The following is a 25,823-nucleotide window of genomic DNA, read 5'->3' as shown; positions in this document are numbered from 1 at the left end:
ATCATAGATAATAAACCCATCATAAGTACATTATCAGTAGGTTTCAGCAATTCTCATTTTGCTGTTTAATTTCAAGTATCAATTCCAAATATTCTAGGAGTTTTTTACATCAAATATCAGATACAATATCATTAATTATGAAAGAACATACGTAACTATCTAACAAGTGAAGCTGAGAAAGAAAATATCATTATCATATCTAATACAAATGTTAATATTTAAAACAGATGAATTTGTGTATTCACCAAAGAGTAGACTCTACAAGCACTGAAGGCTTTGCATGAAACGTTTTAACATGTTTCATTTAATATTTCATCTTCAGACACAAAATATCGATACATGAAAATATTCAGTTGTGTATACAGGGCCACAGATTATGTTTGGAGGAGGAAATCACAAGTCAACAGTGGGATATTCCAAACCACTTTATTGTGAACGTAAATGCAAGAGGCCGGGCACGGTGGCTCCCACCTGTAATCCCAGCAGTTTGGAAGGCTGAGGCAGGCAGATCACAAGGTCAAGGGATCAAAACTATCCTGGCCACCATGATGAAACCCTGTCTCTACTAAGAATATATAAATTAGCTGGGTTGGTGGTTCATGCCAGTAGTCCAAGCCACTTGGGAGGCTGAGGCAGGAGAGTCATTTGAACCCGGGAGGTAGAGGTTGCAGGGACTGGTGATCTCGCCACTGTGCTCCAGCCTGGCAACACAGCAAGACTCTGTGTTTTGGTATGACCAGTATGGGCCTGGGGGAAGATGAGCTGATTTCATCTCTCCCTTTATTACCATGAGGTGGGAGCCTCATTTCACATATACAGATTCCCTTCAAAGACGAGATGAACAGGCCTGAGCCCCCATGGAACTTGGAGTAATGACAGCCTTGTCCCCATGCATTCTATCTTCCCACACTTGTTGTTTCGTGCCATCGTGCATTCAGTGCCTCTGTGGACAGAGATCCAAACCCAGGCACTCTCACAAATCTGGGGCCAATTCTATAGTTTTTTGAATTCCAGCTCAGTTCAGATTGTCACCTGCTTGGGACTGTGGGTGACTGTTGACTCTGCACTGGGATGTGGTGTGTCCATGTGACAGTAGTCTTCCCCAAGAGTTGTTCAAGAAGGTAGTGCCCTAGGAATGCCATCTGGACTCAGTGAAACAAGAAGGGCAGATAGCAGCTGGCAACCACTGTTCATGCCACCATCACCCAGCTTCACAGTGTGGTTATTTGAAGAAATCTGTGCTCTGTGAAAATCCTAATCAACAACAACAAAGTCAACAATAGCAACAACGACAACAAGAAAAATTTTTAAAAAAACATAAAAAAAGAAGATCCCAATTTTCCTGGACTTTTTCAGCAATAGAAGTGATATTTTGTAGTCTTTACAGTTGAGGAGTCCAGGATCTTATAATGCTAATTTCTGTCTTTAAGGTAAGATGGCATTAGTATGCCGAATAGCGATGAAATCCATGCTGGCGGCCCTTCTCATAGTGGCGACATCTTTATGCACGTCTTTGTATTCACATGGCGGTGACATAGCCTAGGAAAGTCAATTAAAGAGAAAATGGGTACAATTTTTAAAAAGGCTCCAACATTTTTAAAAAGGCATCATTGATGAGAAGCCACACATACAGATTCCTTTGGAGGGTTCCCTTGTAGCTGCTTTGGCTGAGTTTTACAGTGCCGGGTTCTGAGGATGCAACTCCCTGTCCATTCACCAAGGTAGTCTCCTTTAAGAGCTATGAAAAGATTGCCAGAGGCAAGACAAACTTACTTTATAAGTTGAAAATTGGGCTCATTGCTTGGTGATACTGTCACATAAAAAATAAAATAGGGCTCCAAAAGATTTTCAGAGTATTGTGACAAGCTTGTAACAATATTATCTGTTACCTGTGCACTTGTTCCTTCAGCATAATCAACATACACTTGTGCCAAACAATCAACTTACTCAGTGATTCAAATTCTACCGAATCCTTAGTAGTTACTACACACTCCGAGCAGATTTTAATGAGGCAGGTGCGTGCAGGGCTGCTTGAGAACACCCAAGAAGCCTAATGATGGAAGCACCACAAGGTGCTGCTTTACTTGCACATTGTGGTAGAGAAATGTATTATTCCACAGTACCACCGAGACACCAGAGACAGTGCCAATTTTAAATGTGTCTGTTTCAGTTGGAATTTTCCTGTGTACTCACCAAGAGTCATAAACCATAAATCTTACATTGTCCCATGAAGCCATTTTCGCTGAAAACTCATGTTGTTCCTACACCTAGTACTTGAAACACTGGCACCTTATACAGTCTAAGCACAAGTCTCTCAGCCACTACTGCTTTGTCTGATAAACTCCTGGGACTGCACCGAGATATACAGAATAGACAAGGACACGAAATTGCAATTGCTGAAGTAAAAGACAGCCAAGAGCAGTAAGTGCATTGTCTATTTAGATATAATTAGGAATACAACTGCATTTATTCATGAATGCTATGTGAACAGGTAGAAAATAAAAAGAAACTCATTAAGAACAGATTAAATTTAACTAAAAATATTCTGAATTATGGTCAAAGCAGTGAGAATATCAATAACGTTTTAAAATACAGATCCATGGCCGGGTGCAGGGGCTCATCCCTGTAATCCCAGCACTTTGGGAGGCCAAGGTGGACAGATCAGCTGAGGTCAGGGATCGAGACCTGCCTGACCAACATGGAGAAATCCTGTCTCTAATGAGGATACAAAATATCCGGGCATGACGGTGCCTGCACATAATCCCAGCTACTCAGGAGGCAAAGTAGGGGAATCGCTTGGACCCAGGATTCAGAGGTTGCAATGAGCTGAGATCGCACCATTGCACTCCAGCCTGGGCAACGAGAGCGAAACTCCTTCTCCTAAAAGAATAATAATAATAATAATGATGATGATGATGATGATTCTTGTATAATGCATAAAAGACTTGAAATATGATGCCAAAAAAATAAGCACTTTGGTCTGTTAATTTTAAGGCTTTCATTTTCCTAATCACTACTTAATCTGATTTTGTCACAGATGTCGGCTTTTGCGGCCAATGGGAAACTCCACTAAGTGACTTCACAGCCTTACCTTCAATCTCTCTGCTTTATCTTTGCGAAGAAAACTAAATAGAAAACACAGGTCATGGTCGTATGCCAAGGCACGCAGGTCAAAGTAATATTTCGTATAAACACTGGCAGACACATGAATATTAAACTCAAGTAGCTCCAAAAAACTCTTCTCCATCTTACTCCTGGGGGAGGAGAAACACAATAAAGCGAACACAGGGCAATTTTAGTCAAGTGGGTTATCTTTAAAAATATTCTGAGCTACTAGGATGCTCAAAGTTCTGTTTTGAAACAAATAAAGGCTGAGTGGTTGGGTCCTTACACTAATGTCCAAACAAGGCACAGCTGCTTGGGGTCTCCTCTGCATCCCAGCAGCCCAAGTTTGGGATGAGGGAGAGGTGGAAGCCTCTTCTGCACTCCTGCTGCTGCCTCGGGGCTTATTCTTCACAGTTCCCTTAGGGCAGCTGCGCAACTCAGACTCCAAGCTCACTCACAAACCCCGCAATGGTGATGAGATGACAGGAATGATGGGTACCATTTCTTAGCTCTGAAGGAGCTCCAGGCATATTTCCCAGGACAATAACAGGAAGGGACTTGCTGAAGTAGAGAAGCACCAACAGGAAGATGGGGCGCATCACCATGGCAACAAGGGGACCCATGGAGAGCCACCCTATTACCTCGGAGGAGGAAAAACCGTAAGGCTACAAAGAGAATTCATCCCAAATAAATACATAAGCAAGATACATTTTATGGCAAAAAGAATCCCCTTCCCTCTGCTCCAGCACACTCGGCTGTGTCAAGGAGGCATAATGCAAGTTTCTGCTCACCTTAATATTAGGAAGAGACTGGGGAAGAATAACATTTACAATTTGAAAGGCAGAAAAGTCAAGGAGAGTCATTTTGGCTAAACTCATATTATAATGTGATTTATAGTAGGGCCCTGGCCTTAACACATGCAGTGTTGCTCTTGAGTTGGGAATGCAACCCTGAAGAACTCGGCATCTGTCACCCCTGGACAGAACAGAATGTGGGGGAGTTGGAGGCAATGGGAGAGGAAAGCCCTGGGAGCCGTCCTCTGCCTCACGGTCATCCAGCTGCCCTCACCAAAGCTAAATTAATAGGTACACAGTTAGAGTCATTCTGGGTGCTTTCAGAGTAAGCCCTGTAATGAGTTAATTGCTTAAAAATGATCAATATCTGAACAATACATTTGGTTTCTTGGTTTGAACGTTTTAACCTTTTACCCATTGGCCAAGTAAGCAAATGCTTGAAAGTGGAGGGCAGTTAGACTCTAAGTCAAGATGTGGGGATCTCATTTGCTGAACGTAAAATCCAACTGAACCTCCTTCTAAAATTAATATCCTGTTCACGTATCCATAGGTCTATAGAAATGTAAATGAAACAATATTTGAATAGACAGGTAATCAGGTCGTGACTTACTACAGAAATTAATGGCACTTCCCAGAATTAGTGTAGCTATTTATAGGGGTTTAATCGCTGAAGAAAAGAATTGTGTCAACAGCCGATTCATCTTCTAAGATTTCTGTTTTTTTTATTTTTTATTTATTTTTTTTCTTTTTATGTGGAGTTTCTCTCTTGTTACCCAGGCTGGAGTGCAATGGCGCAATCAGCTCACCGCAACTTCCGCCTCCCAGGTTCAGGCAATTCTCCTGCCTCAGCCTCCTGAGTAGCTGGGATCACAGACACGCACGCGCCACCATGGCCAGCTAATTTTTTGTATTTTTAGTAGAGACGGGGTTTCACCTTGTTGACCAGGATGGTCTCGATCTCTTGACCTCGTGATCCACCCGCCTCGGCCTCCGAAAGTGCTGGGATTACAGGCTTGAGCCACCGCACCCGGCCGATTTCTGGTTTTTTAAACAGCTAGTTGACTGAACAGCATACCCTTTACAACACAGCATTTCTGCATAGTGGCTACTCAGTTTAACTCTCTAGAAAGGATATATATTCCGGGAAGACACATCGATGTTGGAACGTTTTAAGAAAAATCTGAGGGACAGCAGTTATTTATCTGTTAAGCTGACACTCAAAATGGGATCATTGCAAATAGTCAAGAGCAGTAGGGTGAGACACATGTCTATTAAATGCTTGGACGTAATGCTTTTCAGCTTCCCAAGATCACAAACAGAAGCAGCCTGTTCAGACCATAGCTCCCGGTGTTTCTCCGTTCACACACAAACAGCTCTGTTTGGAACCTGTCTTCTTGAGGCTGGCCTCTGCCTCCACTGCTTCTGGAGCTCACTTCTGTGGAAACCTGCACTTATCCCTGCATGCTCTCTGATCTTGTGACTGGAAATCAGAGCCCCAGGCAGCTTAGCTGCAGGTTTTGAGAACAATTCAGCTGCCAAAATGGCAGAACTAAGTGTTCATGATTTGAACAAATTTGAAACCACCTTTGCAAAAACTGTAACGGAGAAAATGATGACAGTGAAAGAGGATTGATGTGACTTCATCTCACTTCTAACCTCCAAGCTGTCCTTGTTCTTTCCTACACAGAGGCCAAACTAACTTTGGAAGGAATGTAGTTTGTAGTTTAACTTTGAAACCAAAGATGGTAACAACCCTTTCCCAAAACAAACCCCTTTCCCACCTGGGAACTAGATAGATGACCTTTCCACAATGAATAAATTAGCCACAAGATTAGAAATTGTGGCTTAGGAGTCATGAGGCTGAAGGCTGCAAGAATTTGAACCTGCCCGTATTGATCCTGGGAATAACATCACTATTGTAAAACCTAAAATCAGTGCTTGAGATATTTTGCAGACGTTGTACTGGGATCAGGTGACACCACCCTCACAAATCAAAGTGGCTCATATGGTTTTCTGGCCCCAACCCAGCAGCCAACTCAATGCAGGAGGACAGCTTCAACGTTGCCCTATGATTTCATCGCTGACCTGATCTGTCAGCACTCCCCACTTTCTGACCCCCTACCCACCAAATTACTCTTTTAAAAAACCATCCCAGAGTTTTCAGAGAGACTAATTTCAGTAATAGTCAAACTCTGGTCTCCTGTACAGCTATCTCTGCATGAGTTTAACACTTTTTCTATTGCAATTATCCTGTACTGATAAATTACCTCTGGCCAGGCAGCAGAGAAGGAGAAATCAGGCAGTCACAAATCGTGCTTCCTTTTAGGGAACAGTTTGCAGTGGATGACTATGATTAAACTCCCTTTAGCATTTGCAACTTTCAAAGTACTTCCATTTGTTTCAAATTCATTTGCTGTCATACTCTTTGGTAAAATGGCTACCCCAAATATCACAATTATCACTTGGTTTATACTATTAGCAAAGTGGTGGCAAAAATGTTTGTTTGTTTGTTTGTTTCTTAGAGAGAGTCTGGTTCCCTCACCCAGGACTGAAGTGCAGTCACGTGATCACAGCTCACTACAGCCTAAAGTTACCAGGCTCAGGCAATTCTTCCACGTCAGACTCCCAAGTAGCTGGGACTACTACAGAACCTGCCAACACACTTGGGTAATTTTTTAAAAAAAATTTTTGTATGGACAGGCTTCACTCTGCTACCCAGCAGGTCTGAACTCCTGTGCACAAGTGATTGAATGTAGATATATACACACTGCAGTGTATCTACAATATAAACTGTATCTTCAATTGCAGCCATACACTGAGGTGATTCTGAATAGCAGTCCTCCTATCTGGAGTCACGGGCAAAGATGGATCACAAAACTAACTTGTGCCACTGCCTGGCATTGTCTTTTCTGATGGTCAACGTAAACAAGAGCTGCTCCCTTGTCTTGCACCAGATGCGGCCGACACAGCTGTCCTCACTGTCCAGCGGGCACCCAGGGCAGCTCTGCTGGAAATGCCCCCCTGCTCACCCTGCCTGCCTGCTTCAGGGCCCTTCACTTCACAGCAGTCATAAGGCCAAATGGGAAGGGAACCCTGGGGAAGCTGTGTTGCAGTGCCATGTTGGTGCATCTGGGAGGAACTCCATGACCCTGCGCAGCTCCCGAACTCTCGTAAACAACTACTGGCCCCTAGCCTGCTTCTGTGAATGTCTGAGTACCCAGGGAGCCTGTGAGTGTGGTGGACATGGTGTGATTCCCCAGAAATGCTTCTCAAACTGCGGGAGGTGAACGTGCAAGCTTCTAACTCATCAGACCAATTTCCAAACACATGCAAGGTTAATGGGGAGGAGCCAGGGCAGAGAAATCTGTAGCTATTTAACATCATATCTCAAGGTTCCTATAAAAGCAGATCTTCAGATTAAAGGGGGAGATAAAGATAAGCAAAAGCAAATATACAATGGGTGACTTAGGTTAAAGCGTAACTGCTGCATAGTCCAGAGGCCTTAAGACATGAAAAGTGGCCAGGTATTTCAAAGGCCTGATGTTTGCCCCTTCAAAGGGGACTGAAACTGGCAGGTGGCTTCTAAAAAGCTATAAAGATATTTACTGCACTGTGTCTTTCTGACAGCACACTTGTAAGAGGTTTGCCAAAAAACAATCAGAAAAACACTTTTCAGTTTATCAGCCAGTTATTACAACAATATCACATCAAGACTTACCCATTAATGCTGGAAAATATAAACTGTTATACTAAAGCTGGATTGATTGAAGTCTGTGGTCTTATGCCTACTTCCTTTATCTGCACAAGGAAACCTATAAAGATATTTCTTACACTGATAACTTGGAGAGCAAATGAGGCATGGAAAATGATGGCAAAGTTTGCCAAAACCTTAGAAACTCACATTGTCTCAACTGCAACATCCTTGGGATTCTGGCTGTCATCTGCACTCCAGTGACGACGATTTCCCCAAAACTTGGAGGCCAGAAGCGTGGCTCCGAGGACAATTTGTTTCCAATTAGTAGGACAAAGATCGATGTTAGCATTCGTTAAAAGGCGTTCAATGTACACCTGCCAAACAGAGCACTTGTCTTTGATTTCAGTTCTGTTTCAGTGTGGTGATATCATTTAAGAATGAAAGACTTCTGGTTTTTGCCAGAACGTTAAGTGCCTTTTATTGTCATGTTGTGCAGGGAGTTTGCTCACACAAAGCAAGAGGGCAAGTCACAGTCATAGTCAGATACTTCTGCAGCATACTCTGCCCACAGAAATTTTCATGCCAATTTCATTCACAGGGATGTGAGCATGAAGAAAGGCACCTTCAGCACCTTCACACTCATGAAAGGCAGCACAAACACAGGCCTGGTGCAGATTAAGGTTGTTCAGGAAACACTACAGTGCCATCCGCGTGCAGCGTCACACCTGGCTGGCAGGTAGATAGGAATTTTACAGGTGTGCCATGCTAGAACGTGTAGCACGCAAATCATACTGAGAATACTGCTGTCTTCTCCTTTTCACAACAACTCACCCGCTTTTGGGACACAGGCTTAGGAACTGCAGGTCAAGAGTGCCTCCCAGTGTGGCCAGGCAGAGAGCATGACAAGGGCAGGTCTCTGTTGCTGAGAAACAGTCCCTGTATTCAGCGCCTTGATGAGGAATGCTTGTGAATGAATGGAGGGTCCCGCTCACAGCCCCTACTTTCCATGTCTCCACAATCACTTCACAAAAACTTATTTCTTGTCCTCCAGTATCTGCATTCAGTCAATTCTGGCGGTTTGAAGGCAGAGAGAGCTGCCGGCCTCTCTATCCTTGGGGTGGCTCTAAACCCGCCAAGCAGTTTGTGAGATAATCTCAGAAATGATTGTCTATCTGTGCAGTCTCTATCCTATAAAGAACTAGAAGAAGGACCAGCTGAGGGAAGGTTACAGAGATAAGCTGTGAGATGTTGCTACCTCAGAGGGTGCTCTGTAGAAGAGTATGACTCTATGCTACGTGAGGTCTTTGAATCAAGGTGAAAGAGAAACAGTTTATTTTAAGAGAGTTCATTTATTGTATGAACATTATCAGATTGGTGGCTCAGATCTGGCAATGTTCTCCAAAATCAACTGTGTTTTCCAAATCACATGGCCCTTGAACATGACATGTTCTTATGAGAGATCCTGCTCTCTTTCTCCAAAACCCTGCACTGTCGGTTTTTCAAGGAATAACCCTCCCTCCTAGTGTTCAACTCCACAGGACTCATGAGAGAGCACTGAAGCAGCACTGGCAAGCCCTCAACTTCCTGTCACCTTTACTGGTAAACCAGTGATCCGCTGACACTCATCGATACCACTTGCCCTCCTGGGTCAGTGAGAAAGTTTCTCTTAACATCGACTCTTCTATCAGCATGATGGATCCTATCCACTTTTGCAGAACACTGTTCCCCAAATCACCTCTTCTTGAAGACTTTCTCTCTCTCTGCCAGAGATTTTCCCCAATACAAATGTGTTGCCTGTTCCCATCCTGCTCTCCCCAGCTCCCCCACGACATCCTCTCATTTGCTCACAGTGTCATGCCCTGGTGCCAGCTCCTTGCCTCCCATCTCACCTTAACCAACCCCCACCCCCATCACTCACCTGAGACTCTTCTTGCTGAGGTCCCCGGAGCTTTCACACCCACAAACCAGAGCCCTTCACCCCAAGGCTCCACTCCGCAACCTGGCCCTAATCTTGTCCAGGAAATTGCCATTGGCCCAGCTCCTGGAGACTAATAGTTACATGTGAGTTAACCTCCTCCAATCCGTGTGTAATCCCTCCATGGCTACCTTCACTGGCAGGCTGCCTGCTTCAGGTTCTGGGCCGCCACGTGTCACGGCTCACCTGTAACAGCCTAGTTGCTACTTAGTCCTCTTCACTGTCCCGACCCCTCTCCCAACTATGGACTACTCTCCCAACAGAACTTGGGATAACCTCTAAATTAAGAACACTGCACTCCCCTGCTCAAGATCTACCATTAGTCGCTGCTTCAAACGAATAAAACCTCTACTTCGTCCCCTGGTCTGCAAGCCAAAGGGCTCTGTGAGCGACGGCTCCGCCTCTGCGGCTGCATCTTTTCCGTTGTTTCTTTCATTTCTCTCACAGGCGGGCTCCCTGCTGTCTGTTCCTTGAACACACGTGAAATGTGTTCCTGTCTCAGTCTTGGCACTCAGCCCACTGCCTATAATGCCAGCATTCCTTAGCATCCTCGCTTTATAGTCAGGTCACTGCTTAGATGTGACCTCTCTAGAGAGGCTCTTCCTGATCATTCTATCGGAAACAGCGAGCCCCTCCCATCACTCTCTCTGAATCGTGCTTTATCATTTTGTTATTTGCCATTACCTAAAAAAAGAACTGCTTTCCTCATTAAAACAAATGCCTCGTAAAGACAAGGACTGTGCTCGACCTGTCCTCTGCTCTACCCCAGCATTTGGAAGAGTGACACAGGGTTGGCATCCCAGGGGTGTTTATGGAATGGGGACCTTCTTGGCAGCCTGTAGCACTGTGACCCCAGCCTTTCCTATCGCGAACCCTTTGTTCTTATCACATTTTCCTGCTCTTCCTCCTCGCACTCTGGCACTTTACTGGAGGCGTGCCCCTCACATGCTGGTGGTCTTTACAGAGCTATCTTTTGTCCATCTTCTCTTTTTTCCCTTTTCCTGAGTAGCTGTGACTATAGGTGTGTCCCACCATGTCCGGCTTGTCCACTTTCATTCTAAACAGTTTCTTTGCATTTGAGCAACTACTCTTTTTCTCTTTTTTTCCCCAGAGTGTTGCTGTTGTTGTGCAGGGTGGAGGGCAGTGGTGCAATCTTGGCTCACTGCAAGCTCTGCCTCCCAGGTTCCAAAGATTCTCCTGCCTCAGCCTCCCAAGTAGCTGGGATTACAGGTGTCCACCACCATGCTCAGGTAATTTTTTGTATTTTTTAGAAGAGACAGGGTTTCACAGTGTTGGCCAGGCTGACCTCGAACTCCTGACCTCAGGTGATGGCCTGACTTGGTCTCCCAAAGAGCTGGGATGACAGGTGTAAGCCATTGTGCCTCGCCTTGAGCAGCTACTCTTACTCTTCATTCCTTACCGCCAGCTCAGATTCATGCTCCAGTCCCATACATCCAAATGATGACTGCACTGCTCAGATTCATGTTCCAGTTCCGTTGATTCAAATAATGACTGCACACGTCACTCTGCTATCTCACAGGCACTCCAAATTTAGCCTGTATACAGTGAAGTCCCCCTTCTTCCAATCCAGCTTTCCCTCCTGCCTCAGCTCTCTCTCTCTCCATCTGGAAGTACCACTCCTGCTTCCCCCCAGCATGTGCTGGGCATTCCCAATGGCTGCAGCTCCATGAAATGGCCTGCATCTGATCCAGTGCTCATGGAGAGGTTTCTATGCAGGTGCCCAGCGGAGGCCTTCACCCCTAAGCTCTAGCTGGATGCTGAAGGAGAGGGTACTGCTCTAAGTATCCTTTCTCTCCAGGCCATGTAGTTGACATTCCTCTACCACATGGTTAGTGTGGGGAGGGTCAAACCATCCCAGCCATCTGAACAGGACTTTATATTCTGAATGAGTCTCACCACAGGAATTCTGGGAGAACCATGTAGAGGTAAGGACACAGCTATGGCTTGGCAGGCTAACTAGCAAAGCCCACGTCCAAGTCTTAGTAGTTCCACATTCCTGGGCAATTTCCCGAACAGGCACAAGAGGTCAACAGGAACAACAAAGCATTCAGAGCAGCAGCTCCAGGTCAGAACTGTGGGGAAATACAGCCTGGAACTCAGCTTAGACCTACATTGGAATCTGTTGAGGGAGAAACCAGAAGTCTCTCCTGCTGCTTTCAGTAGCAATTATTCTGTGATAAGAAAAGCAATGGCATCATTTTAAAACATGACGATGATTAAAGTCTAATATGTGTATTTACTTTGTTTGCATAGGTTTCTCCTAAAAGATCTGATGATAACTTTAGGAACTTTTATTTAGAAACACGGCCATACGCTGTGTAGGAGACCAGTTATTAAAGATGCTTTATAAATAAGAAATAGCTTACCAATGCTACGATTGCACCTGGAGCTGTTAGTTTTGTGACTTTAGAAAGATCACAGAAATAACTGAAAATGCAGTTGCGTGTGGGATCATCCTCAGAGGATTTCCCTGGAATATTTTCTTGCTGAAAGAAGAAGAAAGTCAATATACATATTCATTCAAGAAAACTTCTTAAGTACTCTTACGATGGGGATGTTAAAATTGGTGCCCACATGTCCCTTAGAATAATCTTGCTGGGATAATATGTCTTTTAGTTCTAAAAATATAAACGGCAGGATCTTAAAATATTTTTGGTTTTGTGTAAGCATAGGTGCTAAGGTGGCCCTGTGGCTATCATATGCCTGAAGCAGGAAGCTTTTAAGTTTTGATAGCATTTAAACAAATTTAACTTTAAATTGTTTTCTAATTCCATTCACAGAGTTCGTTCATATTTGTTAGGACTACTTACAAATATTCTTATTGTTTGCTGCTATAAAAACTTATCTTTTAAAATGACACATTTTGTTATTTGGATGGTATGTTTATTCCCCTTAGTGCACAAATTAAACAAAGCTGTACGTCAGCTCTTACTCCAGTGTGACCAATTTACAACACTCCTTACATAAGATGATTAGACACAACTTAGTGAAGACTTAATGGTGGATGATTTTGACTTCATCATGAAATCAACACAACTTCATAAGACATAAACAGAACCTCAGAGAAAGTGACACTTACTGAAAGTGGATGTATTGGCTCATCAAAAACAGCCAGAGATCTATTTGCATATCTATAAAAGAAGAATGTGCATTTAAGAGATTAATTCAGGAATGGTTAATATCTTAGTAAAGTATCTGCTGGGAGTAGGGCATGGAGGGTGGAGGGAGATACTTCTTGTTTGCTTTGGTAAAATTTGTTCACCAAAACAGTTGTTGCCAGTTTTTCTCCTGGATCCTGGCCTTCAGAGGGTTTCTTGACCTGTTATTCATCAACACATCACGTTCTGAACTGGGAAGTCTTTTCTACATTGATGAGCCAGACTTGCCTTTAAATACTCACTCCCGCTAACAGGCAATGGTAAGAAGCTATGTCTATTTTTACTCCTCTAACCTCATGGTGGAGTGGAACACAGGAACATTTTAGGAAGCAGTAGTTGTTGGCAATAAGGATTTTAGAACTTTTTAGAATCCATTAAGATTTCCCAAATCTTTCTTTCTATACTTTATGTTTGCTGAAGTAGTTTGAGTTACAGACTTAATTGCCTTTTCGTTTTAAAAGAAGGCAGTCTTTAATGGACTTCACAAACTAACACATTATGTGATCATTTAGGAAAGCAGTGGTTCTCCTAATGTGGTCTGTGGACCCCTGAGATTCTGTAGGAGACCCATGATGTCAAAACTCGTTGTTGTTTTTGTTGTTATTACAGGGTTTTGCTCTTTTCCCCAGGATGGAGCACAGTGGTACAAACCTCACTCACTGCAGGCTTGACTCCGTGGGCTCAAGCAATCCTCCTGCCTCAGCCTCCCAAGTAGCTGGGACAAAATGTCCATACCACCATGCCCAGCTGATCATTTCTTTTTTGTTTTTTTCTTTTTTTTGATAGATGGGGTCTTGCCACATTGCCCAGGCTGGTCTCAAACACCTGATTCAAAATAATTCTCCCACCTTGGTCTCCTAAATAGCTGGGATTATAGGTGTCAACCACCATGTATGGCCCAAACTGTTCTTACAAGAATACTAATTCAACCTGAGAAGCTTATTGAAAATAAAACACAGAAATTATTTATTACTTTTTTTTTTTTTTTTTTTGAGACTGAGTTTCACTCTTGTTACGCAGGCTGGAGTGCAATGGCACGATCTCAGCTCACCGCAACCTCCACCTCCTGGGTTCAGGCAATTCTCCTGCCTCAGTTTCCTGAGTAGCTTGGATTAGAGGCCCACGCCACCGTGCCCGGCTAATTTTTTTTTTTTTTTTTTTTTTTTTTGGTATTTTGAGTAGAGACGGGGTTTCACCATGTTGACCAGGATGGTCTCGATCTCTCGACCTCGTGATCCACCTGACTCAGCCTCCGAAAGTGCTGGGGTTACAGGCTTGAGCCACCGTGCCCGGCCAATTTATTACTTTTTAAAAGTTAAAAGACATTGATTGCTTTCTCCCTGTTCAACACTTGTAATGACTGTTTAAAAGCAAACGTGAGTAAAACTGATGCTTTCTCAGTATGAATAAGGGCAGTGGTACCAAATTATACCAGTATTCGTTCCACTCTTCACTGCCCCTTGCAGTTTTTATTAAAGAGCATGTTTCACTGAAGAATGTCCTTGATGAAACAGTAAAAATTAATGGTGTTACTAAATCTTGGCCTCTCTTTTTAGTATCCTAAGTAGAAAGTTCACATAAAGCGCTTCTGCATACTGAAGTATGGTCAAGTTAAAGAAAAGCACTTGTGATTAAATTGTGAGCTGAACAAGCCAATTTTTCACAGAACACCATTTGTATCTGAAAGTATAACTGACTGTTATCCATACAATTAAGTCAAGTGAGTCTGTCATTTCAAGGAAAATAACAAATATTTGTCTATAATAAAGCTAAAACTTTCAAGCTAAAAATCTGGACTTTGAAAACTCATACCTACTACTGTGAACTTGATGGCATCTCCCTATTTGAAGACATTTTTATAATGGTGGTCATACTAATGAAAGTGAGTTTTTGACACTATAAAGAAAACAAGTATTCAGTGCATAATATTGTAAAAGCCAGTGAGGGGACAGATCCATTTATTGTACAAGAAAGATCAGTGACTATTAGTGAACGAATTCATTGATATGTACAATCCTCCTATGACTATTTTAATTAGTTAGCACTTCTGGAGTTTTGATGGGGTTAAAGAATACCCACAGTAACCTGATAGCTTTAAAAATACGCCTCTTTCCTACTATATATTTGCATGAGGCTAGGGCATCTTTTTACTGCTTCTTTACAAATAAATTGCAAACAAAGACATAAACAAATACACTTTGGAACCCTTAATAATTTAAAAGAGTCTTACGAACCAAAAAACCCACAAGTGATTTACTGTAGCACTGTAAAATAAGCACTCTACAGCTTATAATGTCTTGAGTTATGACCTGACAGCATGTTTCGTATGACACAAAGTGATGAGCTGCAATAACAAGACAGGTTTCAAAGAGCTCACCTGTGCTTTATGTTGTAACATATTGCCATGGTCACACTGTGGAGGAAAAAAAAGGTTGTAAGAACTGATTACATAATTTGTTAGGTTTGAAGATATATTTCTAAAGGTGGGGGAGGGAACCCTCTCAGTGGCCCTGAAATCCTGTATTCAAAACAATATCCTGTGAGCACTTTTCTTTTGTTTTAGTCCTCTGGCTTTACAGCAAAAACAGGAGAACCAAAATGCTAGGCAAAAGGCTGATAGAAGACTTGTGTCTGCAGATGGTTCTTATGTATAAATAATGACATATTCTCCCTGAGATTAGCCCTTCTGCCCATAGAACCTTTCATTCTGTGCAAGTTACTTATATCTATGTGTTCATATGCTTACATTTAGGTCAGACAGTAGTGTTTTGCTTTTTAAGTTGCTAGGCCCTGCATTTCAGCTGATTTAGTTCACCATCACCTACTCACCCATTTGTCATTATTTCCCTAAAAGCACAGAATGAATGTGCTTTATACCAAATAAAGTAATTTAAAATCGCCTATGCATGATTAGCAGAAAATTTATTAGTAAACATTATAACGCATCCAAAAATCGATGACACTTGTAGCTCTCCTAAAATAAGCAGTACTAAACACACAGCGTAACACCACATCACACAATATTAATGACAGGTACTTCCACGTTAGTTTAAAGAAAATATGGATGAACAAATACAACTCTTCAGATGTATGTTACTGTGTTACAAAGACATCCACAGATGTTGTGTGTCAGGAAACAGAGGCTTTTCTTTGATAAGGTCTGTCCTTCCATTCACCCTCAACATTTAAAATGAGGCTGAGAATAATTTCAGAAGGCAAATTGGAGTTGTAAAAAGTAGGTCTTAGAACATTATTAGCATCTAAGAGAGATATTTCTATAGTGCTTCCAACAGTGTCATCTCCAAATTGTAAGATCACAGAATTTGTAGTTACATGCTGAGAAGAACCACCGAACCTCACGTGACACTCCATGCACGGCCCATTTTACAGTTAAGAGAACCAACGCTTAAAACGGATTCACCCAAGGTCCCTGAACAGTGCTCCTGTGAACTGCAGGTTTTCAGAAAACACTACGGTATGGTATAAATTGAAGCATATGCACACATAGATAGAAATGACTCGCACAGATGAAAGGCTTTATGGGTAGAAAGAAGAGCAAATGACAGGGAAAACATGTAATTTTTATGTTAAAACCATCACTTTTTCACACAAAGGAGGCAGCAGCCTCCACATTTGCTGCACACTGGATCACCTGGGGAGCTTTAAACAGGACCTCAATGTCAGCTGGAGACATTCTGATTTAATTGGTGTTGGGCATGCTTTAGGCATCAGGGTTGTCGGTAAAGTTCCCCAGGTGACTCCAATGTGCAGCAAAGGTTGGGAATGACTGAATTAGGGTGAAGATCAGAATCACCTGGGATACTTTTATCCATATAATGATGTCTCACATACTTCCTTATTTTCCTAAAAGGCTTGTGAGTGTCCAGAGCCGGAGGGAAGGTGGAGCTGGGAAGATGCACGTGTTTACAGACATATGTTTTGAAGAAACACTGTAAGTGATTCTAATACGGCTCACTTCTTCCGTTGAGAACAATGCTCTACTAACCATGAAATACATTTTTCAAAATCTTTCCTAAAAGCCAATTTTCTATATTAATTTGCTCAGTAAACCTTTCTTTCATCAAAAGCAAATATACCAAATAATCCCTTCTAAAACTGGAGAGTAAATTAAAACTTACTATGCCTCAAAAATAGACTTCTAGTCCAGGCACGGTAGCTTATGCCTATAATCTCAGCATTTTGGGAGGCTGACTTGGGTGCATTGCTTGAGCCCAGGAGTTTGAATCCAGCCTGGCCAACACGGCAAAACCCCTTCTCTAAAAAAGAAAAAATATATATTTCAACTTTAAAAAAAAAGTGTAAAATTTAGACTACACTGGAAGAAAAAGCAGGACTTTTACTTGTTTGAACAAGGGTAAGCTTAAAAACTACTTTTGAATTGCATACTGAGTCATTGGAATCTTTTGAAATCAGAAGAAGCCAGGGACTCTAGCCAAAAAAGGGTGGCATTTTACTTAGGACTGAATACAAACATTAAGTGGTGCCACCATACAGATCAAAACTCAGGGCTTTAGACACAGATGGAGTCCAGTTCTTGCTGAAACAGAATTGGATCTCAATTATTGTTATACATGAGAGAGGAAAGTCACATTATTAGGAATATTAATGGCCATTTTTGATTAAAGTAGAAGTTACTAACAAATTAGCTTAAAACTAGTACATTAGAGACAAATTTAAGCTTGTAACTTAGTAGTGTTTATAGACTGGAAAGTCAAGTTAGGGATAAGGACATTAACATTCTGAGGTACCACTTGTCAAACTGTTTTCTGAAAATCAACACTCATAATGGAAGGACATGTTAATAATATTTTTTGGACATCTCCATTGGAGCTGGCTTTTTAAACCAACTTGAACCCATCTTTCAAGGGTGTTGTGAAAGGGCATCTCTGATTGTGGCCTATGATGTGCTGGTGCATGATGGGAAAATTTAAATGCAGATACACTATGGTGCCACTGGAGGACAAGCTGTTCCTTCTTCCAAGAGTAGTTCCCAAAGTAGTGCCCATCGTGCTAGGCCTATGGCCCATAAAGAACTACTAATTTTTCCTAGAAACATCCAATAAAAAGCACCTCTCCTGCCCATTAGGTTCAATACTGTCATAACAGAAATGCATCAGATAAATAGCCATGCTTATTCTGGGATGGTTTATTTGCTAACTGGCTTTCCCTTTTACCACACAGTGTCTAAGATTAAAAAAATTCATCCTTAGGTCCTGAAAAATCCATATATCATTGACATCAGCTTCTTCAACTGCCTGCTGAAAAGGGCAACCAAATGGCTGAACTAACAGCGGATGGCCTGCATGCTTTTAGCATACGGGGGTCTGTCACTCAGCCCTTGGCAACCTCGTTGTACTCACCATCCTAATATTTGGCTGAGATCAGGCTTGCTGACTGTGCTGTTATCCAGGAATATGGTGGAACACGAGCTGTATTTTCTATCAAGATGCCATGGAGGTATCTGAAGAAGAAGGAAGATAGAGAAAGACATCACAGAAGGATAGACTTACCCAAGTTTGGGTTTTTTGCCTTTGTCAAAATGTCAAACAATAAAGCATTAAGGTATTTTTCATACCCCGTGACCTGTCCGAGTGTGGTATCATGTGCAGCTGTATGGGAAACTCATTGGAGGCTCTTAATTGTCACAGATGATGTTTGAAAAATGGGTTATAAAATGCTGCCCTTGATATGACACTGATCATCAAACCTGGCAAGCCACTATTATAAATTCCCTTTATAAATAATGGGAAACATTTATAATGGAATTTCATGTTCTTTTTCTGATGCAGGAAAAAGCACTGAGATTTTCTATTTCTGTTATTCATTAACTGCAACAGAATATCATACATTAAATAATATTGACACAAGAGCACTTGATTGCAGTAAATGAAGACCTAATACTACATTTACTCCCTTACTAATCCTAAGTGTGTGCATTCAAGAGAGAGTGCGATGGAACCAGTGTGTTAGAGTCAGAGAGTGTGCATGCCAGAGCTGCTCAGTCACCAAACAAGTGAGGGGCCATAGGTCTCCCTGGGCCTGTTTCCTTGTGGGAGGATGGAAAAAGTACTGCTTTAAGACTCTCTCACATCCACAAATCAGATGATGAAAACAACTTTTGGAATGTAACTTTCACTTCATGTTTACATAAGACTGCTATGACACTACTCAAATGAGAACTTCTGAGAATACTCTGCATTCATTTCAGAAGTTAATTGATTTCATTCTTTAAGTTATTTGATGCACATTATGGCACATTCCTGCCTCACTCGTGCTGCTCTATCTGGAATATTTATTCCTTTCCCCCTTGTCCCAGCAAGCTTGACCTCATCCACCTTCTGGGATCCCTTTGCCTGCAGCCACACCACAAAACAATTCTGGGTTTGCGTACTCATCAGTCTAATTCACTGTGTGTTGCATGATACAATTGCCTGCAGGGCATCCCCCTCATGAGAAAGTGAGCCTCTCCAGGAGAGGGAGAACCCCTTCTCTCCTACATGCAGCTGCTGAGCACAGAATGTCGGAGAAATTAAGGAGTTCAATAAGAGCTTGAACAATATTCAAGTCAGTGAAAATTTGGAAAGTAAATCTTCCTACAGATACAAATGAGTGAAAATTCATCCACAGTGCTATCAGAGATATGACAGTGAACCTTTTGAGCCCTGTGGAAAATCAACTATCTCTAAAATACTTTCAAAATATCTATTCATTTGTTGAGAGTGCGATAGTCAATACGGAAACTGCCTCAATTATGTTAAGTAAATGTTCCTGCTGGGCAAGTGAGGTGGTTTACTCCTGTAATCCCAGGACTTTGGGAGGCTGAGGTGAGTGGAATACACGGTCAGAAGTTCAAGACCAGCCTGGACAAGATGGGGAAACCCCATCTCTACTAAAAATACAAAAATTAGGCAGGTGTGGTGTTGGGTGGCTGTAATCCCAGCTGTTGAGGAGGCTAAGGCAGAGAATTGCTTGAATCCTGAAGGCGGAGGTTGGAGTGAGCTGAGACTGTGCCATTGCACTCCATCCTGGGTGACAGATCAGGACTCCATCTCAAATTAAAAAACAGGAAAGTGTGTGAGAGAGAGAAAGAGACAGAGAGAGAGAGAGAGAGAGAGAGAGAGAGAGAGAAAGAGAGAAAGAGAGAGAAAGTGCTCTTGCCTAAAAATAATCCCAGTAGCCAAATGCCAATCACCAAATAGTTGAAAAGAACAACAGCTTTATTTAAAACCACAAAATACTGATTATTTTAACTGGAAAAAAAAAAAAACTAACTCAGATGAGTTTTCCTTCCTCCTCTTAATATGCTTGTTTGCATCACGTTATCACACTCTTCCATTAGGGTCTCTCGTAAACTCATTAAATACATAACAGGGCAGGATCTACTACTAATCAGCCAGTATGAAAAAAAACGCAGGGTACAGAGAAGATCTCATGGTTGTTTATAAACCTATGCTGCATTTAAACATTGCCAGTAGCCAATAATCCGAAGTATCCATAGAGTCCAACAGCATTTTGCTGCTTCAGATGCTTTGCACTGCAAATTCACTTCTTTCTTAACCAAAATCCAAGATGTTTTTGAACAACATTACTATTTGAAGGACCAAATTACCCTTTAAGATAGAAATGTTTTAACTCCAGCTGAACTCTTATGTTTCTTAAGCTATTCTGTGATAGATTACATTAACAGTGTTATGTGTGTATATGTGTATACTTTTGTTGTCTCAAAAACAAATACGGCATAAAAAATAAAAATGGACTGATTCCGATAGTTTCATTCAAAGGGAAAGAAGGTATCCCTTAACGTCACTACTGTTGAGGTAGTGCAGCGTAATACTTTAAAATAAGAAAAGTCAATTCTGAGGAAAATTCCATATATGAGAATAAAAATAACAGGAATACTGCACCAAAACACAGACTAGTTGGTACAGCCTCAGGTGAAATCTGTCCCCGTTTTTTTGATTTAAAATTTCCTATCACTCACTGTGACCTCCACCTCCAAGTTCAAGCAAGTCTCCTGGCTCAGCCTCCTGTGTAGCTGGGACTACAGGCATGTGCTAACACGCCTGGCTAGTTTTTGTATTTTTTAGTAGAGATGAGGTTTCACAATGTTGGCCAGTGTGGTCTTGAACTCCTGGCCTCGAGAGATCCACCTGCCTCAGCCTCCCAAAGTGCTGGGATTACAGACATGAGCCACCACACCCGGCCCTGGAGATCACGGTTTTCTCCCCACTTTTTATAAGACATGTTTTAGATGTTTTTAAAATAACTAATGACTTTTAGCTCACTTGAAAATTTCCAATACTTTGTGTGCTAACAAAATTGGCTCCATCTATGCTGCACAACAATGGGACCACATGGCAGGTATGGAGTTTGAATAGAGTTACTACACAAGGCCTGAGTGGAAAAGTGTAATATGCTTATAATAGGTATAACTAGAAAATTGTCTGAATTAAGGTCATAATTATGTTCCATTAAACTTAGATTTACACTTACATATAGGTTCTAAATGTGGGTTAAATATGATGGATTGACCACAAATTTATTTTCTCTTCCTTTTGAAATCTCATGAGAGTTAGTCATAAAATAAACATTATACACAGAACCAGGAGACAGGATTGACAGCAGATGATTCTGAGTCAATGTTGCAAGGTGGCAAGCAGATAGAGGAGTGGTAACTGACATAAAAGCACAACCCTGGTGCCCACAGGGAGTGACTTGAACAGAAACAAGCAATCCCGTGTATTTTGAAGAACCCAACACAGTCTCCAAAATCATAGCACATGGTACCTGGGAAGGTAGGGTGAAACACAACAGAGCCGGCAAGGTCAATAGTAAGTCTGTGGTTAGAACCGCAGGTCCACCTATCCTCTCATCTTAGAAGGAATGTGGATGTGTATTCCCTGGATATATTACACCTGAAGGTTTCTGAGCTCAGACCCACCAGGGCTGAATCCTGGGAAATGGGAGCAAATGGCACACACAAAGTGAAACTCCACCTTGCTTCCCAACCCTGCTTCCAGAAAACCAGCAGCCATGCTTGCACTGCCCAGGCAATATCACAACCAATTTAAATTTAACTTAAAAATCAGACAGCCTTAAAAATGGGCACAGTAAGTTAAAGACTTTCCTGCATAAATCTGACACTTAGGAAAATAGAAAAGAGTTAGAAAATTCACCAATAAAGGATCATGCTAACAGCACTGGGTCCCTGTTACATTTCTAAGGAATCATGACAGATCGACTTTTAATTTAAACAATTAATTTCTTAACTTTTCGAAAGTTTACTTACAGAATATATGCGAAAGCTTCTCCTCTTTTCTTGAACTAAAGGTAAAAATATAACTAATCAATTTTGGTATAATAAAATACCATAGAATAAAAGTAGTTGCTAATTATCCGATCATCACTATATAAAACAAGATAAATCTGATTATTGCTATATAAAAAATCAATTAAAAAATTTTAATTTAAACAAAATTTAACATTTAAATAATCTGGCATGATGAATCTCTGAGTGTAAAATTTGAAAACACAGTTTTACTTCTTGACCTAACACATATTCTATTATGTTCAAATGAAAGAATCCTTGTGTAGATAAGGAAAGGCAAAACAAATTAGGGAATGTCTGTGATTACATTTCAACATCGCACGCTGAAATGTAATCCCCAGGGTTTGAGGTGGGGAAGTCTTTGGATCACGGGGGCAGATCCCTCATGAATGCATTAGTTCCATCCCCTTGGTGATTAGTGAGGTCCTGCTTTGAGTTCATGGAGGATCTTTTCGGGGTTTTGTTGTTGTTACTGTTGTTGTTCTGAGACGGGGTCTCACTCTGATGCTCAGGCTGGAGTACAGTGGCGTGATTATGGTTGACCACAGCCTTGACCTCCTGGGCTCAAGTGATCCTCCCACTTTCCCCTCCAGAGTAGCTGGGGGTGCAGGCATGCACCACCACATCTGGCTAATTTTTAAATGTTTCATAGACACAGGGTCTCACTCTGTTGGCCCAAGGTGGTCTCAAACTCCAGGCTCAAGTGATCTGCCCATCTTAGCATCCCAAAGTGCTGGGATTGCAAGTGTGAGTCACTGCACCTGGCCTGATCTGCTGATTTAAAAGCCTGCAGCACCTCCCACTCTCTCTTGCTCCTTCTCTCACCATGTGAATGATGACTTCACCTTCCACCAAGATCATTAGATTCTTGAGGCCCTTGCCAGAAGCACATGCTAGCACCACACCTCCTGTACAGCCTGTAGAACCGTGAGCCCATAAAGCCTCTTTCCTTTATAAATTATCGCGTCTCAAGTATTCCTTCATAAAAATGCCAATATCTGGGACAGATGAGAAATTTCGCTAATAAAAACGTTTACCTATTGTATTTCTGAACCACTATGCAGCAGTGTTTTCTTTTCTATTTACACATAGCTTACTTTCATTATCAGGATCTAATAGCTGACAGCTCTAAGAACCAGTTTCTGGCCAGGAGTCAATCGTGAGATGCGCTAGAATATCTGGCAGCATCCCAAATGACTTCTCGGTCATCTAGTCATACACTACTGATAAAATAAATGGGTCTTTACTCAACTGAAAGGTAGCCTACCTTAAACTTAAATGTCAAAATGAGTATGCCAACCTAACTGAACAGGGTATCCTCAGCACACACAATCATTTTGTTCTACCAATGTCCAAAGAATAAAAGCTCCAAAGAGGGACTTGGGCCACACTTTCTTCCCTACAATACCTCCTCCTTTGAAGTTGAATTGGTCTCATTGACACACATTTCTAACCACTGAAGTGACAGGGGCAGGGGATTGGTTTTCTTCTACTTCCGTACATTCTATGTGTGAGAAGCCCATGGCTCTTGGAAGAAACTGAGAAATTTAAGAATCCTAACCAGAAATTACTAGCTCAAGTCAGACAAAGTCCTCGCAAACTATGAAAATGTAGGTGAACGACCCCTTTTTCTTGTGCTGCATTAGTTCTGATGTTATTCTAGAACCCACAGTTCTTGTATTCTTGTCGTTAAAATTAACTGAAAAACACGGGGTATGGCTTTTTGAAAATAGAGTAAGATAACAGAACATTATGAAACATAAGCAACAGTACAGAAAACTCCTACAGTTCTAATTCTCATCCTAAAACAGGCAGGATATGGAAACTTTACACTAGTTTCACACACTAAGGCTAATATGGAAAACAGCACAGGGCATGTTACGTTTCTATTACATTGCAATGAAAAAGTTGTAGCTTCCGCTTGGATGTGACTGTGGTTAGAGCACTGTGAAAAAGGAGGCCAGAATCACAGATCCAATCTAGAACAATGGATTCTTTTGATTTGCTGCAGTGAAATCCAAGCTGTGGCCTAAATCCTATCAGTCATTATTAAAACATACTCTTTAGAGCAAGGGAAAAATGTCAAAGACGTATGAAGAAAAAGGCATAAATCCGTGACTACTACACTAAATCATGTGGCCAATTAATTGTGTTGGTGAAAATGTCACCAAATGTGTAAACACAAAGTCTGTATGTTTCCAAAAACAGTGACAACTAAAGGAAATTATATCACATGTGAAAATAAGACAAGTAAATCTATGAAAAGTTGAACATTTTTAACTAATATCTGAGTTTCTCTAAATACTCTCTGTTATATACAAGACAGAAAATGTTTAGGTTTTCTTTGAAAGCAGAAATAATATTGTCTTACCACTCATTTGATACTTTCTCAGGAAGAGTGTGCTTGCCCTTGGACGGTCAGAAGCAAGACCTTTAGAGGAAGAAGAGGAAACACTGTCATAAGTGAGGTGAGTACAAAAGATTCTTTTTAAAGCGACATAGCCATTTTAATCACTTTTACAGTCTTGAGAAAAGCTTTTAGTAATAAATGTCAAGAAAATAAAGGCACCAATCTCCCAATTCTACTGGAGAATACAAAAATCACAGAATCTCTCCATGCATGTGGAGTAAAACCGGGCTGGGACTGGAACTTCTTTTTCAAACTTGCACCTAAATAAACGGATGCAACTTTCAGATGAATCACATATATGCCCTCCTCCCTCTACTTATCAAATATAACCACCTTCCTCTAGACTGCAATTACCAGCACATTTCAGGGAAAGTCTCAAGCAGGAAGAGATGCTGTGGTCAATTACTGTGGTCAGACACCAGCTCAATATTTCAAATGTCTTAAAACAAAGAGCTGTCTTGGGCAAAAAGAATTTTTTTAAACAGACAAAGTCTTACTCAGTTGCCCAGGCTGGAGTGGTGCAATGGTGAGATGGAGCCAGCATAACTCACTGAAGGCTCAAACTCCCGGGCTCCAGAGATTCTCTTGCAGCTGGGACTGTGGGTGTAAGCCACCATACCTGGCTATTTTTTAACCATTTTTTTGTGGAGACAGGGTCAAATGAGACATAGCTGTAAATGTGTTATCAATCCTCAAAAATGAAATGAAGAGTCTATTTTGGGCTGTCATCAAACACTACCCATCTTCTACCTGGTGTGTGAAAGCACTCAGAGGCTTACTTTACGCCACCAAACAAGGACTTTCAAAAGTCCTTTCATGCTTTGTGTATAAAGGCAGAATTCATTCATATACTATCTTTGTTCATTCTTTCACCATTTTTTTTAATATTCTGAGAGAACGATATCTTTCAGCTACAAAGTCACATTCATCAGGAAGCTTAATTATTCTAACGTTTAAATAAATTAAGAGACCAACCAAAGTAAACAGAAGAGCTATAAGACACTTCCTCTACAGCAATGAAATCTGTAGCATGCGTTTTCTATTTGGAAAACTTAGCTTTCATCCAGCCTGGGGCTGAGAAAGGGGCCACAACTGGGCATTGGGTTAGGGAGGAAGAAAGAAACCACCAGACGCAGCAGGGAAAAAGCATGAAGGGTGGGGGCAGGCACGAGGCAGGGCCAGTCCTCCTGCCTGGTGCATGGGCCTGGGAAAGCTGGCTAGGGCCAGGACCGAGGAGCCCGAGGCCATGGATACCTCGGGTGGGTTGAGGGGAGGAATGAGAACTGGTATGAGTGTCAGCCAGAGGCGTGCCTGAGG

The 25,823-nt window shown here is 41.7% G+C and overlaps 1 protein-coding gene and 1 long non-coding RNA gene across 2 annotated transcripts in view; one reads left to right on the top strand and one right to left on the bottom strand.

Moving 5' to 3' along the window:
• The window catches only part of LOC120363173 (heat shock factor protein 5-like), a 31,080-nt gene extending 5,325 nt beyond the window's left edge, over positions 1–25,755 (top strand). Inside the window, exons 2-3 of the mRNA XM_074392470.1 lie at positions 16,619–16,699; positions 24,490–25,755. Of these exons, the coding sequence (XP_074248571.1) occupies positions 16,619–16,699; positions 24,490–24,559 (151 nt within the window). The 3' untranslated portion in view covers positions 24,560–25,755. The remainder of the gene's footprint in view (positions 1–16,618; positions 16,700–24,489) is intronic.
• On the bottom strand, positions 3,194–12,017 carry LOC141583103 (uncharacterized). Its single transcript, XR_012515855.1, has 3 exons — positions 11,956–12,017; positions 7,801–7,967; positions 3,194–3,254 (listed from the first exon to the last, which is right to left on the bottom strand). It is a non-coding gene; the product is annotated as an uncharacterized LOC141583103 (long non-coding RNA).
• Positions 25,756–25,823: the final 68 nt, after the last annotated feature.

The sequence above is a fragment of the Saimiri boliviensis genome, assembly GCF_048565385.1.
Source record: "Saimiri boliviensis isolate mSaiBol1 chromosome 1 unlocalized genomic scaffold, mSaiBol1.pri SUPER_1_unloc_1, whole genome shotgun sequence".
In the NCBI taxonomy this organism is placed as follows: Eukaryota; Metazoa; Chordata; class Mammalia; order Primates; family Cebidae; genus Saimiri; species Saimiri boliviensis.
This window is presented reverse-complemented; position numbering and strand designations above follow the sequence as displayed.